This window comes from Anabas testudineus, chromosome 2, assembly GCF_900324465.2.
Source record: "Anabas testudineus chromosome 2, fAnaTes1.2, whole genome shotgun sequence".
Lineage (NCBI taxonomy): Eukaryota > Metazoa > Chordata > Actinopteri > Anabantiformes > Anabantidae > Anabas > Anabas testudineus.
This window is the reverse complement of record NC_046611.1, coordinates 3,537,153-3,554,315: the sequence shown is the minus strand read 5'-3', so window position 1 is coordinate 3,554,315 and position 17,163 is coordinate 3,537,153. Positions and strand designations below refer to the sequence as shown.

Genomic DNA, 17,163 nt, shown 5'->3' with positions numbered 1-17,163 from the left:
ACCTGAGTCTGAGCTGATCCGGAGGCTGCAGCTCCTGAGTGTGTGTCGCTCCGAACAGGTTGACCACCGACAACTTGACGGCAGGGTTTGTCTGACCGGCCTGAACGAGGGAAACGGACACAGATACAAACAAATGTGACACTTTCCTTCACAACTAAAAGTGATTTTTTATGCTGTTTGGTGACATTAAGTGCTGAATAAAGAGTTTTATCTTGAACAGTGAAGATGTTTTACAAGACACACAAAGAAAAAGACAGTGTGGTCAGAACATAGTCCTGAAAAACATCTGTTTGCTTCTTCAGAAGTGATGAACCACGTCTCCCTATGTTGAATGAAGCCCACCCCTCGTTCTGCTGAGTGCTGCTGTAAAGGCCTTGAGGGTATTTAAGGAATCAGCTCCTGCTGCACGTTTTACACATATAAACTCCGCAAAACACATAGTGTCTCATACAAACCTTGACCATGTTTTCTTTATTAAATTTGTTTTTTCAAGCTGGAAGCTAAACCAGTTATTGCCAAATCAGCTGATATCAGAATATTAATTCACCCAAGTGACAAAGACAGAATAAACTCTGCAAATGTCAACAAATGATCAAATCTAAGTGTCAAATAAAGGCATTTATTAAATTATAATACAGGTCCTTCCTGTCTCAGAGTTACCATAGGGTATGGGTACTGTAGCCCTCGGGGGTAGGTGCTGCCAGTGAACTGAGGCAGAGCCATGTTGGGTACCAGGGTGTTGTTGATGGTGAGGAAGGCCAGTCTCTCGCCATCAGGCGACCACCAGTGAGCCAAGTGTGAGCGTAGAATCTCCTCTGATAAGAAGAATACAGTAAATTAAATTAAATCCAGACTCTCCAAATCTTCTTCAACCGTTTCCACAGACCACAAGAGTCCAGACAGGTCAACTGGGTCCATTTGAGAACTGGTCCAGTACAAACCTTCGTACAACCAGTCAGCCAGCCCGTTGAAGATGACTCCCTCCATCCCGGAGGAGGTGATTCTCAGAGAGTTACTCCTCACGTCTGACTGGTAGTAGATGTTATTCTCAAATATGTAGATCTGAGGAGAAAAGAGACAGAATGAATCCATCTCACACGAGTGATCCCATAATCTCCTTTGTTTAATTAGTTATGTTGCTTTCTGCTGTTCTTCCACCTGAGTTTGCTCATGTCATTTATTTTTCTTTTTGATTTCCTCCCTGATGAGATTTTGTTTTTTGTTTTTTTTTAGTTAAGCCTCTGGTTTATCTCACCATGCAGCAAACGCATGTGTTTGTTCCACAGCTTGTTTTAATATTTACATCTGCAAACACAAAGAGGATCAGCCCGACACGTCCTACATGTTCACCAGCATCCTGAGTCAACCTGACTGCATTTTCCTTACAATTACAAAATAGCAAAAACTGGAAAAAACTGACTAATTTAAAGAGAAAATACAATTTGAATTTAGGAAATTTGGGCAAAGTGTCGAAAGGTTTTCGAGGTGGATTCCTGGAAAGACCTGTGGAATTTGGTGCTAATCATGGGCAGGTACCCGTTCATTTATGTTAAATAATCAGTTCACTATACTAAGTACATACTCGAGTACATAAGCAGCTCTTCTGCAGGAAGGAAATGCTGAAAAAGTGAGATTTCAAATCAAGTACCAAGATTTGAAGAACCACCTTGTGATCCACTGTAAACATTGATCTATTTCTTAGTTCTTAGGTTATAATTAGCAAATACACAGAAAGATATTTCTTAGTGCCATAAAGTACAGTGAGAGAGCACCTCAATAATCAGGGTGTCACCTGTACTTTTTTCAGCTCAGCTACAGTAATTGGACGCCTGCAGACGTCCTCAGTGGTGTATGAGACGCTCCCTGTGTCCAACGTAATGTAAAAACCCTCACAGTCAGAATTAGGTCAGTGACAGACGAGTCAGACAGACTCACAACAAACAGACACGGCACAGTGTGTATGTAACCAGAGCTTATACTGTAAAAACAATCACATCAGAGCAGATCATCGTATCTGGATCCCTACGGAGAGGCAAGGTAGCATGAACTCGAAAAGAAAGCGAGGAAACAGATGGAAAAGAAATAGAGAGACTCAGCCTCACCAGCTGTTGTCCTTGTCGTCCCCACGCTGCGTGTTGGAGCACAGCGTTCTGAACCTCTGGAGGGTTCAGCTCCCAAACCTCCCTGATACACACAGATATATATCAACAGGCACCATGAACCTGCTTTAGAGAGCATTGTTGCATAAAAAACCATGAATCAAAAACAGCACAAACAGTGAAACCCGCTCACCTCGTGTAGATGTTGTAAATGATGTAAGACGCTGTGTATGAATATCTGTACATCTGCAACGAGAGATGAAACCATCACAGGGGAACGGGACGACAACACAGCAGCAGGAAAATAAGAGAAAAGATGAATAAAAAGGAATCTGCAGTTATATAAAGAGATGAAAATCAATGCATGCTTCAGGTGCACAGTAGCAATTATTATGTTATATGTGCAGCAATTTGATATTTAATATATTAAACGTAGATTTTCAGTGATTTATAGCAGAACTGTAGCAAATTGTATTAAATTTCCAAAAAAGTTGAAGAAGATTAAAGAAACAGTGGGTTTTAGTCCCCAGAAGGAGAAATACTACTCCCTGAATGGAAGTAAGAGAAAGTCATCGTATACCACACTGTCTGACACTATCATGCATATTCTGTATCAGCTTGTTCCAGTTCTCATAAAAGCTATAGGTTGTTTATATCGAATTAAATATTTAAACCCATAACTCCACAATTTTATCTATTCCAAATTTCACCCCGACATACCAGTGGCAAGAAAAAGTATTTGAAACTTCTGGTTTTCTGCATTAATTAGTCAAAAATGAGATCTGATCTCAAGTCAAGAGAACATAACATTATATAACAAATGTAATGTGCCTAAAATTAAAACTCAAACTAAATTCTGATCTTTCATGTCTTTGTTGAGAACCATAAAAATCTCAAAGTGCTAGTGGAAAAAGTATGTGAACCCTTGGATTAATGAATATATATCGATACTGAACTATTTGAAAAGAACAGACAACACTACATCTGGTGTAAAAAGGTCACAGCATATCTTCATAAAATCATCACCCCAGTCGTAAAGTACGGTGGAGGAAACATCATGATTTGGGCCTGCTTTGCGGCATCACAGCCTGGCCAGCTTGCAGTGATTGAGGGGAAGAAGAATTCTTCAGCATAATATGGGAATGTCTCTACGTCTCAATAAACACGTAAAAGATCAGACTTCTTTTACTGTGTTATCACTTTAGGCACATGTGTAAATACTCTTGACTTAGATGAAGATTAGGTTATGTATGTTCTTGCCACTGTATTTGCTATTGTAAAAACCTTGAAAATAATCACTTGAATTTAAAATTGTTCGCTTAAACTCTCAGAAACTGCTGCTTCAACTACTTTTCCTCACTGCACAGCAGACGTCCTTTCACGGATGCATTCATGTGCATTAACTGAAAGAAACTCAATTCAGAGCAACTAAAAATCTCTGCCACCTGCACCTAAAGAGGATTTCATGTTGCCTTGGTGACAAATAAAACTCAAAGTGCAATCAATTAAGCCCTAATGTGCAGAAGAAAAGTGGGGAGACGTGCAGAAGATGGTGTTGAAGAATATGTTGCTATTTATACACACAAACGGGGGGTTTAAAGAGTGCACGCTGGTGTTTTTCCATCCATTCCACTGAGAGGCCATTAAACCAAGAGGTGGTTTTGACCCTGCAACCATCAGAGAATATACTACAGGACACGCAGACGTCCTCTAGTTTTTCGGTTGCTGCAGTGTTTTTAAACCTGAGCCTGGATCCATCTGTTTGCAAACAAATCTAAAAATCAATGAAAAATCCTTGACTGTGAGGTGAGAAGAAAGCCTGGCAGACGACTGAACATTAACCCAACAGAAAAAACACGAATAAAAAGTGAAGATGCACAACAAGCAGGATCCTTCAAGACAAACAATAACAGCAACACTACAAATAAACTCACACCTGTTCAGGGGCAGGTGGTGCAATTTGATTTCAGGGAGACTGTACGTATGCATAAGCAGTGGCGGGTGCTTCTCCATCAGCTGGTGCACGATTGGTTTCAGTCTCCAACTCCAAAGTATCCAAAGCAAACTGAATGTTTTTTAATTTAAATAAATTCCAATTTTATTGCTTTAAAGAAAAAAAGAAGAGCAGAACTCGATTTAGAGAATAAAAGAGCAGAAAAGCAGAAAAAAGCATCAAAAAGCTGAAGCTGCCGGGCTGAAGCCTGTGTAAGTGCGCTGCAGTGAGGATGTGTTTGTGCATGCAGATGAGACAGAACCCTCAGGTGCTGCACAGGACCACAATGTAAATGACAGCCTGCCAGGAAATAAACAAAGGGTTGTAATGTTGACGGTGATCCTGCAACTGCAATCACAGCTTGTGCGGTTGTGAGGAGGATGCAAATCAAAAAACACAACCGCCGTGTGCAGATTTCTTTCTTCTGTGATCCTTTTGTGCTTGGATCAGGATGATTTTTCGTTTGAAACTCACTTGTTTGACATCATAGGCGAAGAGCGCGTACTTCAGATCTGCAGAGAGTGAATACTTTGCCACCTTGAATGCCACCTAACAGAAAAGGAAAAATAATAGTTTGAACTAGCAGGTTTTTAGACTTAAGGCCTCTTCAGTGTTCCCTGAATGAGGTGTACTGATAGTTACAGCAGCACAAACACAAAAGATAAACCGAGATAAACTGTTTAACAGACTCAAACCTGAGGTAAATACAATCTGGCCAATGATACCCAAATAAAAATATTCATTAGCTACAGCCTGTATTGCTGTAATGCTACCATTGGCATGCTAGCATGCTCAGACTGACATTGCTATGATGTTAATTTTTACCTGGTGTGATATTTACTATGTTCGCAATATTTTATTTGTTAGTCTGGAAATACTGGATTTACTAAACATATATTTACATTAAAAAAGCTGATGTTGATAAAAATTAAAAAGTTATTTAATCTGTTGATGGAGCTGAATGAAAATTGAACTCATGGGGGACATAACGATATTTGACTCAGCAACACAGATACGAACATCTAGAAACCAACAGAATCAAACTTTTATATTGAGCTAAAGATATTAAATTTATTCCAAAAGTAACCTCAAGAGAAAAGATAAACACAATATCTGCTTTGCAAGGCTGTGCTATGAGCTAAATGCTAATGCTGACATGGCGCCATGCTCTGATTGACCTTTGCTAACACGCTGATGTTTTGCAGGTGTAAGTTTACAGTGTTTAGCTTAGCATGCTAACATTAACACTAAAACATGTTTGTTTAACTGACAAGAGGAGTTAGCGCTGCAGCAGAATCTGATTTTTAAAAGTCCACAATTTATGAAATCCAGGGATGGAGCAAAGTAAACAGCCTGAACAGAGGACAACATGGAAAAGGGATTCATCTTTGAGTGAAATTATTTATATTTGACAGGTTATGATTGCTCCTTTTGTGCCATCTAACCTTGTTCATGTTGCACTTTTTGCTTTCATCTCGTGACAATGACAAAAATGCAGCTGGCAAAAACTAATTTAGCAACTAAAGGCCATAAAACCACAGGGGAACCACAGCAGGTTTTGACATTTCTGGGAGAGGACGTGGTGACAGATACTTTATAGACGACATTTCAAAAACGTCCAGAGCCATTTTTCAACTGTTGTGCATGGAAACAGAATTAGTCAGACGTCTGAAACGTGTCTCATTTGTTAAAAAACATGGTAAATATTATAAAATTGATTTAATTCCTGGGTGCATTTATTCTTGAGTTACCAGAAATAGTCTATTCTGTCCTTTACTCATAACTAGTTTCTAGTGGATCTGACTAATGAAAGCTGTGCAGTCAGGTAGTGAGAGACAATTCCTGCTAAGAAAAAAGAACAAGGCAGAATATTTTGACAGTGTGTGAGTGTTACGAAATAGCAGGTTTAATAACAGGATTATAATGATGCAATTAGAAAGCAGCTATGTTTGGCCTTCTTTTGATCAAATTTGGCACTTGTGGCTGGATTTGAGTGGAACAGCACTGAGAGGATAATCAGATTACAAACGCGGACATAATTTCATGTTCCTGGAAGTAACAACTGCAGACGAGGATGGTAAATGTTCCTGTGATGGTTAATATCTCAAGGAGGGTTTCAAACTAAATCTGACTATTCAGTGATTCGATTACGAAACGGGAAAACATTAATCTGTAATGATATTTCATTTCTCTTCCAGGTGAGCAGATTAAGCGACCTTTAAGCCAGAGCTTGCCCACAGTGTCGACAGCTGTGTACACAACCCCCCTTCAGTGGGATATTATCATATTGGGATCCTGCAGGTAACAGAGCGCCGGCAGCGCTGACATGTTTCCCACGGTCTCTGAGGGTCCAATCACAGCAGCAGAACAAGAAGCGAGCGGCTGGGTCTGTTTTTAAAGAGCAGTGTGGGGAGGACAGGCCGGCAGCAAGGTTACCAGGCGTTGTCCTAAATACATGCTCACAACACACTAACTCCACTGTGTCGTCTACAGAAGCTCTGAAGCTCCTGTTTTCTAATGTGAAAACACAAGACAACAATAACATACAAAAATATTTATTTTTTGTAACTGACTACTGTTATTTAATTATTTTCAAGTTTAAATTGTGAGGAAGCTTCTTTGTTTTCAATAAAATATTGTTTAATTATATTTAAAAGAGTCAAGGCCACAGTTACGACCAAACATAAATTCTGTAGTAGTACGACTAAAAGATACAGCAAGAGATAATAAAAAAACAAAGCTAGCTCTTAAAGAAAGATAAAAACTTACAAAAGTGCTGTTGCTCAGAATAACCTCCGTCTCGTTCAAGGCAAAGTTAAACTTGATGACGTGTCCTTCCCGGTTCCTGTACACCACCTCCGAATCTGAGAGAAGAAACAGGAAAACATGAACAACCAGCAGCTGGACTGGAGATCACTGTCAAACTGTACTGAGCCACAGAGGAACCACTTACCTGTTTCTAAACCAGACAGATCTATATTGTTGTACATTTATATACTTGTTTTATCTAATTTTGATAACAAGACCCAAAGAGGAGCAGAAACCACCGGTGAGTTTAGTAAATTTATTAAGCAAATGTGAGTTATGGGATGAAGGGTGACGGGCGATGAGCAGGAAACAAGATGGCGGAGTTCAGGTGTGTACAGACAAGATGGATGATCCATAGGTGGCAGCACTGGTTAGAACAGGATACTGAAGGAGGTGTGGAGTATGCAAAAACCAAATCCAACAAGAAAACAGGGTTGGAGCTAAAACAATTTGGCAAAGAATGAGGGGAAAAAACAGTATTTATAGGCCAGAGGTGGGCGGAGCATGTGCTCCAAAATCAGGAAGCAGGAGGAGCTTGGGAGATACCACTGTCAGGTGAAACCAAAACCGAGGGGGACAGGAGCAGTAATCTGTCACAAACCTACAAACGTGGGTTTTACAACCACAGCTTCATCATTGCATTTTAATATTAATAATAGAAAAAGCTGGTGTTAATGAAGTCAAATGGAGAAATTAAAGCCGTACTCAGGTGCTTCCGTAGCCTTGTAAATCAAATAATTTACCAGACGTTTTGTATAATAATTTCTAGATTTTTACAAGCATAAACGGCAAAATATGGTTTTATAAGTCAATGATTGATGAAATATGTCAAAGTCTCTTAGATTACACTTAAACATGTGACAAAATGAAAGTTTTGAGCAAAAAGAGCAATAAATGTAAATTAGATTTACTTTAATCCTCGTTTCCAACTTTTACGATGGTTTCTAAGAAAAACACAAAACAACATTAAATATTGTGACGTTGTGTGTTTAACTGTAATTTAAATACTGTAGCTAAGACTCCACTGCCTAAACATAAATAAGAAAAACATAAAGGTATTCATCTAAAAAACACAAGAGGAACCTCACAGCGTCTGCAGAATAAGAAGAAGAAAAGTTCTTTTTTTATTACACTGGAGATTCAGAGTCTGTCAGTTCATTAGAGATCGCCTCGAATGTGTCCGTCTGTCCACTGGGAACATTTGTAATTCACAGGAACACAAATAGCAATGCTCACTGACGTGTGACCACACACACACACACACACACACACACACACACACACACACACACACACACACACACACACACACACACACACACTCTCCTGGATCTCTCTTCACACTTAAGTCATAGCTGCACCTCCCAAACCAGCTGTCACATTAATTCACCTCATGCATGAGATGTGAAATCTCATACATGAGGCTTTGTGCAGGTATTGTGGTCATTTGAAACAAAATGTGCTGCAGAACTACGACAGTCTGAAATCTCAAACTTGTTGAATATAAAGAATTAAATTTAACAGATTTTAGTGAACAGATTATTCAGTAATGAAGAACTCATCTGTGAACACACTTGAAACATACAGTGAATCTTAGTTTACAACCCGTCTTTGATTGTTACACACAAACAGAACAGTGACTGTTCAGTGCCCACAACAAACTTTGGCTCTTTTTCCAGTTGTGTCAGTATAGAAAAGCAGATATTAATAAAAATAATGAATGATCCAGGACGTTTGATTACAACAGGACTTATTAATGTCAGGGGGCTAGAAACCTCTAGATATTACTTTTATACTTAATAAAAATTACAACTTTACAGCTGTTCCAGAGTTGGGCCCCTACTTACACTTAATGACTTATCTGTGTTTCTTCTTGTTTTATTTTATTTCATATATTTTTCCACAAATAGCACAACAAGAAGAAAACAGGTTGTACAGCTGAGAACGTTTGTGTTAACTACAATTTAAACTGAACCGTGGGGCCATGCTCTTTATTTTAAAGCTCTGTGTCGAAGTAGAAACGTGTCACTGTTTCTAGTCCCTCTAATTTATCTAATCTCCTCCGTTTCAAATTCTAAACATCCTCATCAGACTGAACCAGGAGCAGCTGTGCCTCCCTCCCTCTCCTCCCTCTCTCCCTCCTGACGAACTCCTGAAACTCATTCACAGTGAATTTGTGGCTGATTGCAGAGGAGGCAATCACAGAACAGACGGCTTTAATGCTCAGTGTGCATTAAAAACTAGAAGTATAAAAATGTTAAACATGCACTCACATCCTGACACCTCCTCAGCCCGAGGAAGCATTTTACCATCTTACATGTTGCTGTTTCGATTTCTGTGACGTTTTATTTGGATTTTTTGCTGAAATGCAGATCGATGAATCCAAACTAGTGAACAATCTGCTTCATCCATCTTCTCTTTAACTTCATATAAACATCTTTTAAACTAACTTCACCTGAGAGGTGAGGTTATATTAGGTTTTTCTTATCAGTCCTCTTTTTACTTTTATCACTGTTTCTCATGTTTGTTGTTTTAAAAGCTCTACTGCAATAAATGTATAATTGGTAGTAATATTATGAGGTGGCCAGAACCAGGAGGAAAAATCAATGCTAACGCTATCGAAAGCCAAAAATGACGTTGTGATTTGTTTTAGTTTCATCGTCATTCTCTGTTTTATATTTGTTTCAATTTGGGTTGATGTGCTCAGACGGCGTCTCTGACTCAAGTCTCTGCTTTTGACCACGCGGTGTGTTTACTGTACCAGGACGTCTGCTTCTCTGGAGCATTTCTGTGTGGCTGTTTTTTAATTTTTCTTTTTTCGTGTGTGTCTCCACACACTTTATTCATTTTACATGATAACTAATGCATTATTCATGTTGTTTTATTCACACGGGTCACTGCTGAGCATGGAGCCCTTTGTTTGTACAAACCTCATTAGCAATCATGTATTAACAAGCAGCACGAAGCAGTGAACACACTCACACTCTCTCTCGCTCTGTTTCTCTCTTATGTAAGTACCTGGACGTTTGATTCATCTTCTGCTTAATCTGATATAAACAAGCTCCACTTTACATTAACCTCACAGTGAAAACACAACGTAAACAACACGATTTAACTATTAACCTACAAACACACATGTGATGTTTTGCCTGCTGATTATGAAAAATTGAAATCAGTTCTGCTTCTAACGAACACTAAATGCAGCAAAGATCCAAATGATCACACGATGATTAAAGATATGAAAGGATGTTTTTTGATGACATTCGTCCTCCATCAGTGCAGGAACGTGCCCTGTGCGTCAGCAGGAAGATTTGTTGGTACCAGTGTTGTTGATTGTTTCTCTCTGGTTTTCTGACGGGCTGGAGATGAAGTGTTATTTTAATGACATTGAGCCACTGAGGTCTTCGTTTTTTAAAATATGTTATTCATTTTTATCAACGGTCCGGTGCTTGTTGAAGTGCTATTATTAAGAAATCACACGTGAGTGTCGCTCGTTCTGTTAAATCACAGTGAACAGCTGTTGAAGTCTGACTCGGATGTTAGAGGTGAGAGGAGGAAATGAGTTCGGGGCTGTCAAGGAAGTAATTTCCATTACAGACGAGTTTGAATTATATCCACAACACCTCCTGGAGGCCCAGCAGTAAATTCAGGCTCAGCTACCTGGGGTCTCATCACACCCAGTCTACATTAGATTTACACCACACAACACGTCAGACGGTAATTTCCCAGCTTCATCATCAATCTCAACCAAACAGTTAATAGCATGGCCGACCCTGTTGGGCTGAAAAATCGTTACTGTTGAACAACAGCATTACACACTTCTCACTCAGAGAACAGCTGACTGTGTTTGTAATATCCAGTCAATCATTTCATTATTGATGTGCAGGTGGGAGGGTTTTCTTTTCTAGAGACCCCGTTTCTAAATTATCATCTACAGTTAGAATTTATTTTCAGAGTGCTTATATAATATTTCCAGCAGCACCTTTCCTCCTGTTGAGATGTTTTAGTCTATTTTGCTGAACAAAAATTCTAATCTATTAATTTTCAATTATGAATGATTTATGCTGCTTTTTGTACTTTCTAAGCTGAATTTAGTGGTTTCAACCTTTCTATATAGTAAAAAAATGAATGATTTTAGTTACTTTACTGGCTCCTGACATTCATTTATCAGAATATTTGTACTACATGGTGGGTTTGTACCAACATTTTGGTGTTACAGATTTTATGAGCAGATCTAAAACTCTTATTATTATAATTATTTTAATGTTTAAAGCTGCAGTAAAATACACTATAAATATAAAAAATAGTACAGCGATCAATTGAAATAAACACTGTGTGAGTTGGAGGCATTAATTCTCCAGCAAGAATATGTAACTATAGAAGCACCAGTAAAGTACAGTGGCAAGAACAAGTATGTGAACCTTTGGAGTTTTGTGGTTTTCTGCATTAACTTGTTATAAAACATAATCTGATCTTCATCTAATCAAGACTATTAACAAATATGATGTTGCTAAAAAAACAAACATTCTAATCTTTCATGTCTTTATTGAGAAAAACCATAAAAACCTCATGGTGCTAGTGGGAAAAAGTATGTGAACCCTAGGAATTATTATTAAACAGGTGCTTCCTGTAGCTGTGGCTCAGACCTGCACATTGTTCAGGAGGAATTTTAGCTCATTCTTCCTGCAGAACTGGTTTAGCTCTGTCACATTCTTTGGATGCCTCATGCGTGGCTCTCTTCAAGTCGTTCCATAGCTTCTTGAGGTCTGGGCTCTGACTTTTCCACTCCAAAAGGTGGATTTTGTTTTTCTGAAGCCACACTGTTGTGTGTTTTGGGTCATTTGTCCTGTTGCATCACCCAACTTCTACAGAGTTTTAGCTGACGTACAGACATTCTCACATTATCCTGAAGAATTTTTGATACACTTGGGAACTCATCTTTCCCCCAATCACTGCAAGCTGGCTAGGCTCTGATGTAGAAAAGCGGGCCCAAATCATGATGTGTCCTCCACCATACTTTACGAGTGGGATGATGTTTTCATGATGATATACAGGGACCTTTTTATGCTGATGTAGTGCTGTGTGTTCTTTCCAAATAGTTCAATATACTTTAATCAGTCCACAAAACATTTTGCTAATGCTGTGGAGTGTCAATGTGCTTCAGGCATACAGCAATGTTCTTTTAAATAAGCAGCAGCTTCCTTTGTGGTGTCCTACCATAGACACCCTGCATCTTTAATGTTTTACCTACTGTAGACTCATGAACACAGATGTTAACCAGTTCCAACGATGCCTGCAAATCTTTGTGTTTTTTTTCGAAGTAGCTCTAGTCAACACCTCCAAACTACACTGAGGTTTTTATGGTTGTTCTCAGTAAAGGCATGAAAGATTAGAAGGTCCCACAAGGTTCACATACTTTTTCTTGCCACTATGTGTGATTTATGTTTATGTTTAAAGAGTTTAAGGTATACAGTCTCATCCCCTAATACAGATCTGATCTCAGCTTTAAATGTTTTTTTATGTTTAAATAGAAAAAAGATGCAGGTGAAAATTATTCTACAAGAACAAGTGATACTGAACCAAAACTCAACCAATCAACTTCAAGCTGTTATAAATCTCAGTAAAGCTCAGATGAGCTGCAGAATTGGGTGAAAACAAATGAGCCTCCACACAAAGAATCATAAGATCATTGTTTATGTAAAATTATTGATTATAGCAGTTTTAAAACTCCATATACTGTGTAGTGTCAGCTACTGACTGTCAACACCAACTGATACAGCTCAAACAGACTCATTCAGATCAGCCATGACGCCCAAATTATATTCAGATGAAATGTATGTTCTCACCTTAAGGGTGCTTGTTTGTGTCACTGCCACCCCAACCGGTGCTCGTAATGAGCAGCCACAGGCCACAGGACAAGTCATTAGGACTGTCTCCCTGTGGAGGTGAAGGACGCAGCAGGCTGGAGATCTGTGTTTCATACCCAGAGCATGAAGGCCACCTCATTGTCTGCCTGCACCTCCGTCCTTGTGTCTCTATTGACTCTTTTAAAACCTTCCGTCATCCCAGTAAGCCTCCAGAAAGGTGTTATGGATATATTTAGTCATCCATTCTCCTGAATTTACCATTAAAGCAATAATTTAGCTGTCACGCTGTCAACAAACTGATGCACTTTTTGTTTTATTCTCTTCAGCTCCACCAGCTATAGCTGCTGTTTACACTTCCTGTCTCTCTTGCTCACATGCAAACACAATCTGTCACGCTGTCAAGAAGCCAGTTAAACAACACGATTCTTCACATTTGGACGTGAATACAAGGGGAAACATGTGGAAGGAACGGTGCCCTGTGTGCGCCCCCGGTCAGAAATCAAGGTAGCGCTGTAACACCTCCAGCAGAGTGCATCTTATGTAACATGGGAAGAAAATGTTATGGTGCTGGAGACGGGGCTGGGGAAGGGAAAGGTCAGAGGAGGGACGAGCTGAGCTGCATTTTAGCAGACTTTTAGTCAAAGCAGCTCAAATTCTTTCCTCACATACCATATGCACAAACATTGAAAGCACTATGAGTTCAGTGTGTTGCTTAAGGGCGCCGCCTGTGCAAATGCTGCTGCTAATAACAATAAATCCAGCCTCTCCCCATTCAAAAACCTGCTGCTGTGTAGCTTGGTATGCTGGTAGCCACCAGATGCATGTCTCTCATGCTGCTCTTTCCGCTGCTCCATAGTCTTCAGGCTACGTTTATTTTTACCAGAGCTACTTGCATCTCTGAAGCATTAAATTCACTAATGGATGTGTAAAAATACCTGTGTTTTCTGTGTTTGTACGTAAGTAACATGCACAAGAAAGAGAGGAGGAGAAAGAGAAGAGCGCGATCAGTAAAAGAAGGTCCAAGCCAGACGAGAATCTCCTCATACATACACGGTTAAATCAGGGATGTGGCAAAGGAAGTTTGGTTAAGGTCTGATTTATCTTCAGAACCTCAAACACTTCAAGGAATCTTTTGTGTAAAGCAACACAAAGTCCAGTTTAATTAATTTACTAAAAGTAATGAGTAATAATTTTCTAATACAGATCTAATTTCTAGGAAAATTGGTCTGGAGCTGTATTTAGATGTAGAGAGAGTGAAATAAGAATAAAATACAGCCACAAATCATCTCCATTGTGTTTAAACTATATTAGAAATATTATTAAATATATTTATTTTTAATTTATCTTTTTTTAGAAAGACTGGATTTCAAAGAACAATCAGATGATGTGGGGCAGCGATTACAACATTATATTCTAACTTAAAGCTTCAAGCACAGACACCGACTGCATGAAGCTGGAGTCTTTACATTAGTCACTAATAAACAAGTGTTATTGTTATTATCATTATTGTTGTTGTTGTTGTTGCTTCAGTCTGTCGCTGTCGGCCGTCACACTCGTGGTTCAACACAACACTGTGAGACCATCTGTGTGTGGATCAGCAGGTCAGCAGCAGCCGCTTCCACCTGTTTACGAGTTTCTGCTTCATGCAAGAGGGAAATTCACAGACTACAGAGAAAATCTGTTGTCATTTCAATTTTAGAAATTGAATTTGTGACACTTTATTTTAATTAGATTTATAGTTTACTGTGCAATTTCAACTTATAATAGTAGTTTAAACCCTGCTACGCCCGTGGCCATGAACGCACCATGGATTCTTCTGTATTTGATAAATGTTTCTAAGTGAAGATATTAGTTTATTAGTGAACTATTACATTTAAGCTTCTCTGAGTTTTACCTGCATGGAAAACGTCTTCAGGACTGAAACTCTGCAGACAGCTCACAGCTAGCAGCTCCGTTCAGACTCTATAATCTTGGGAAATAAATGGTTTTAATATATAGTGAACTATGACTGACCGGCGCTCTCACTGACAAATGTCTGGAGTCTGTAATAAAAGCTCAGGTGGAGACGTTCTCATTTCCTGTTAATGCTCAGTGAACTTCATTTGTCCCACAGTTCGGTTTATATGGATTATTACTGTTGTTCATTAAACTCACCAGTTGCTGTCATTTAGCTCCAGAACACAACAGCGAACACAAGTTGTTGGAGCTCATTTTTAATGAAGGTAACAATTCACCTGAGCAGATTATAATATTTGGTTTAACTTACTGATTATATGTGGAGTTTTTAATATTATAACATTTACATACTTATTATAAGTGGAGTTTTTAATTTCAATAAATGATCTCACACTTTTTCTTTTTCAGTTTTGTTTAAATTAAACATTTGTCTCATTTGTCCAATCTAACATCTGCTTTTAGCACCTACACTTCTATTTAACTGCTTAGATTACAGTATGTGTAGAGACTTTCAAGGCCTTATTAAAATTAAGTGCAGCATTTTTACCTTTTGACACAATCATTCCTGAACTTTAAAGCTGCAATAATCAAAATGTTGGTGAGTGTAATGTAAAATAAACAATCTTACAGATGAACTAACTCATAATTATCACCCATTTCTGCAGCTCCTCTCACCTTGACGGAGATTTTCAGCATCTTAAGGGTAATTGTTTTGGTTTTTGGGCTCTCATCTAGCTAATTAAAAAAGCATTTTGCAGCTATAGAGATGGATAGTTCCTACAGAAGTTGGTAGAGACCAAAAACAGAGCAAAAGAAAAATAAAATATTCAATTTATGTTCATCAGGGGAGCACAAACTCCAAATCATGCTGAAGACATACCACAGGCAGCGTTTTAATTTAACAGAGAAAGAAATGAGTTAAATATAAATGTAATTTTAAGGATCTAGTTTAGGTGTGTCCCACTCTACACACTAGTGTGTAGTTTAGGTTTTGTAAAACTGCCCTTTTTAACCCTGTAAATTATTAAACAGTTACATTCAGCTTCCTCAAAAATCCACATTGTCCACTTTAGAACAGCTGTTCTCACTCAGAAATGGGCTAAAGGTGTTTTCATAGCAGCTGTAAAATCTAAAAACAGTTTTATGTTTTTGTACATTTATCATTTTGAGAAGATGCTTGTTCCTTATCTACCCTCTAAAACTAAAACACTCATGTTACGCCTGGTTTTAACTAAACTTTCTCTGCAGACAGCAGAGAAACTTTACTGCTCTCTATTTACGTACAGTGGCAGAACTTCCACAGCAGACTGATGATGTGCATTAATATTAAATCCCTGTTAGCAGCCAACATGCAGCACCTACCGCTGATCCACGTGGCCCCGGGGTCATGAACGCTGAATTCTGGTTTGTACAGATCCGCCACAGTCAGCCTGGACCTGCTGCTACCGGGGATCTCCACTGAGAAAACAGGAACAAGCTTCATCAGCGTACAGAACGTTCGAAGACATTAAAAATGGGAGCAGAAGGAGGAGTGGAAACCAAAAGGAAAAGGAGCAGTAAAGAGGTGCAGTGATTATTCATCTGTTTCCTCATCACTGCACACGTGAGACAAACACAGATTAAACCAGAGTAGAGTTTGTGTTTCACTATATTTCATGCACGGTGGCAACAAACGATTAAAAAACCCTACAAATAAACACTAATCAGATATTTCCATGCTACTCTGAAGGTTAATGTAATAGATCAATGTAGTGAAATATCAAAGTGTTTGTGCTTGTTTTGCTTTGATATGTTTGCTCGAGGCTTTTTCACGGTTTGGAGACCGTCTAGAAGATATATATAGATATAAGAGATATTTTTGTTGTCATGTGTACATTAACCTACTGGGTGTGAGGACGACCACTGACATGGTGATGAGCGAGCAGACGACCACGATCACCAGCAGAGAGATGGCGATGCCCTTCCAGTTCCTCTGCGGCGGGCTGACGTCCACAAACTCCTGCAAACACACGACAAAACAATCCACGTCGTCATCCCACGTTGTAATTACAGAACCTGCTGCAGCTGAACGATGAGCTCTGGCCTGCGGTGGGTGTTCCAGTTCATCCAGGAGGGTTTAATGGTTCCAGCTCAGACTTTTGGAGGTGGTTTAATGGATGGGGCAACAAGAAGTTAGAATCAAATGTAAATAACGTCTAAATGTATCACGCACAGAGGTGAACCTGACATGTTACCCAGTGACAGCTTAACTCTAACATACTTCTTTTAACATGTGATTTTTTAAACTCAAAGGATGGTAGTGTCAGTGTTTGGTGCAGATAAAACCACCATTTGATGGATTTAACACATTCTGTGTATTTACAGCTGCTGCCTGGTGACTGCAAATCATGTACAATGTAATAATTAAATGTTTCCTCCAAGTGTTTAATTCTCTCTACTT

The 17,163-nt window shown here is 38.9% G+C and overlaps 1 protein-coding gene across 2 annotated transcripts in view; it reads right to left on the bottom strand.

Moving 5' to 3' along the window:
- LOC113163284 (inactive dipeptidyl peptidase 10-like) overlaps positions 1 to 17,163 on the bottom strand; it is a 50,311-nt gene that overhangs the window by 13,693 nt on the left and 19,455 nt on the right. For both annotated transcript variants that reach the window (XM_026361762.1, XM_026361764.1), the window contains exons 2-10: positions 16,608 to 16,722; positions 16,086 to 16,181; positions 6,862 to 6,956; positions 4,567 to 4,641; positions 2,293 to 2,345; positions 2,103 to 2,184; positions 942 to 1,062; positions 661 to 815; positions 3 to 100 (exon numbers count right to left, since the gene is read on the bottom strand). In XM_026361762.1, coding sequence (XP_026217547.1) covers positions 3 to 100; positions 661 to 815; positions 942 to 1,062; positions 2,103 to 2,184; positions 2,293 to 2,345; positions 4,567 to 4,641; positions 6,862 to 6,956; positions 16,086 to 16,181; positions 16,608 to 16,722 — 890 coding nt within the window. The remainder of the gene's footprint in view (positions 1 to 2; positions 101 to 660; positions 816 to 941; positions 1,063 to 2,102; positions 2,185 to 2,292; positions 2,346 to 4,566; positions 4,642 to 6,861; positions 6,957 to 16,085; positions 16,182 to 16,607; positions 16,723 to 17,163) is intronic.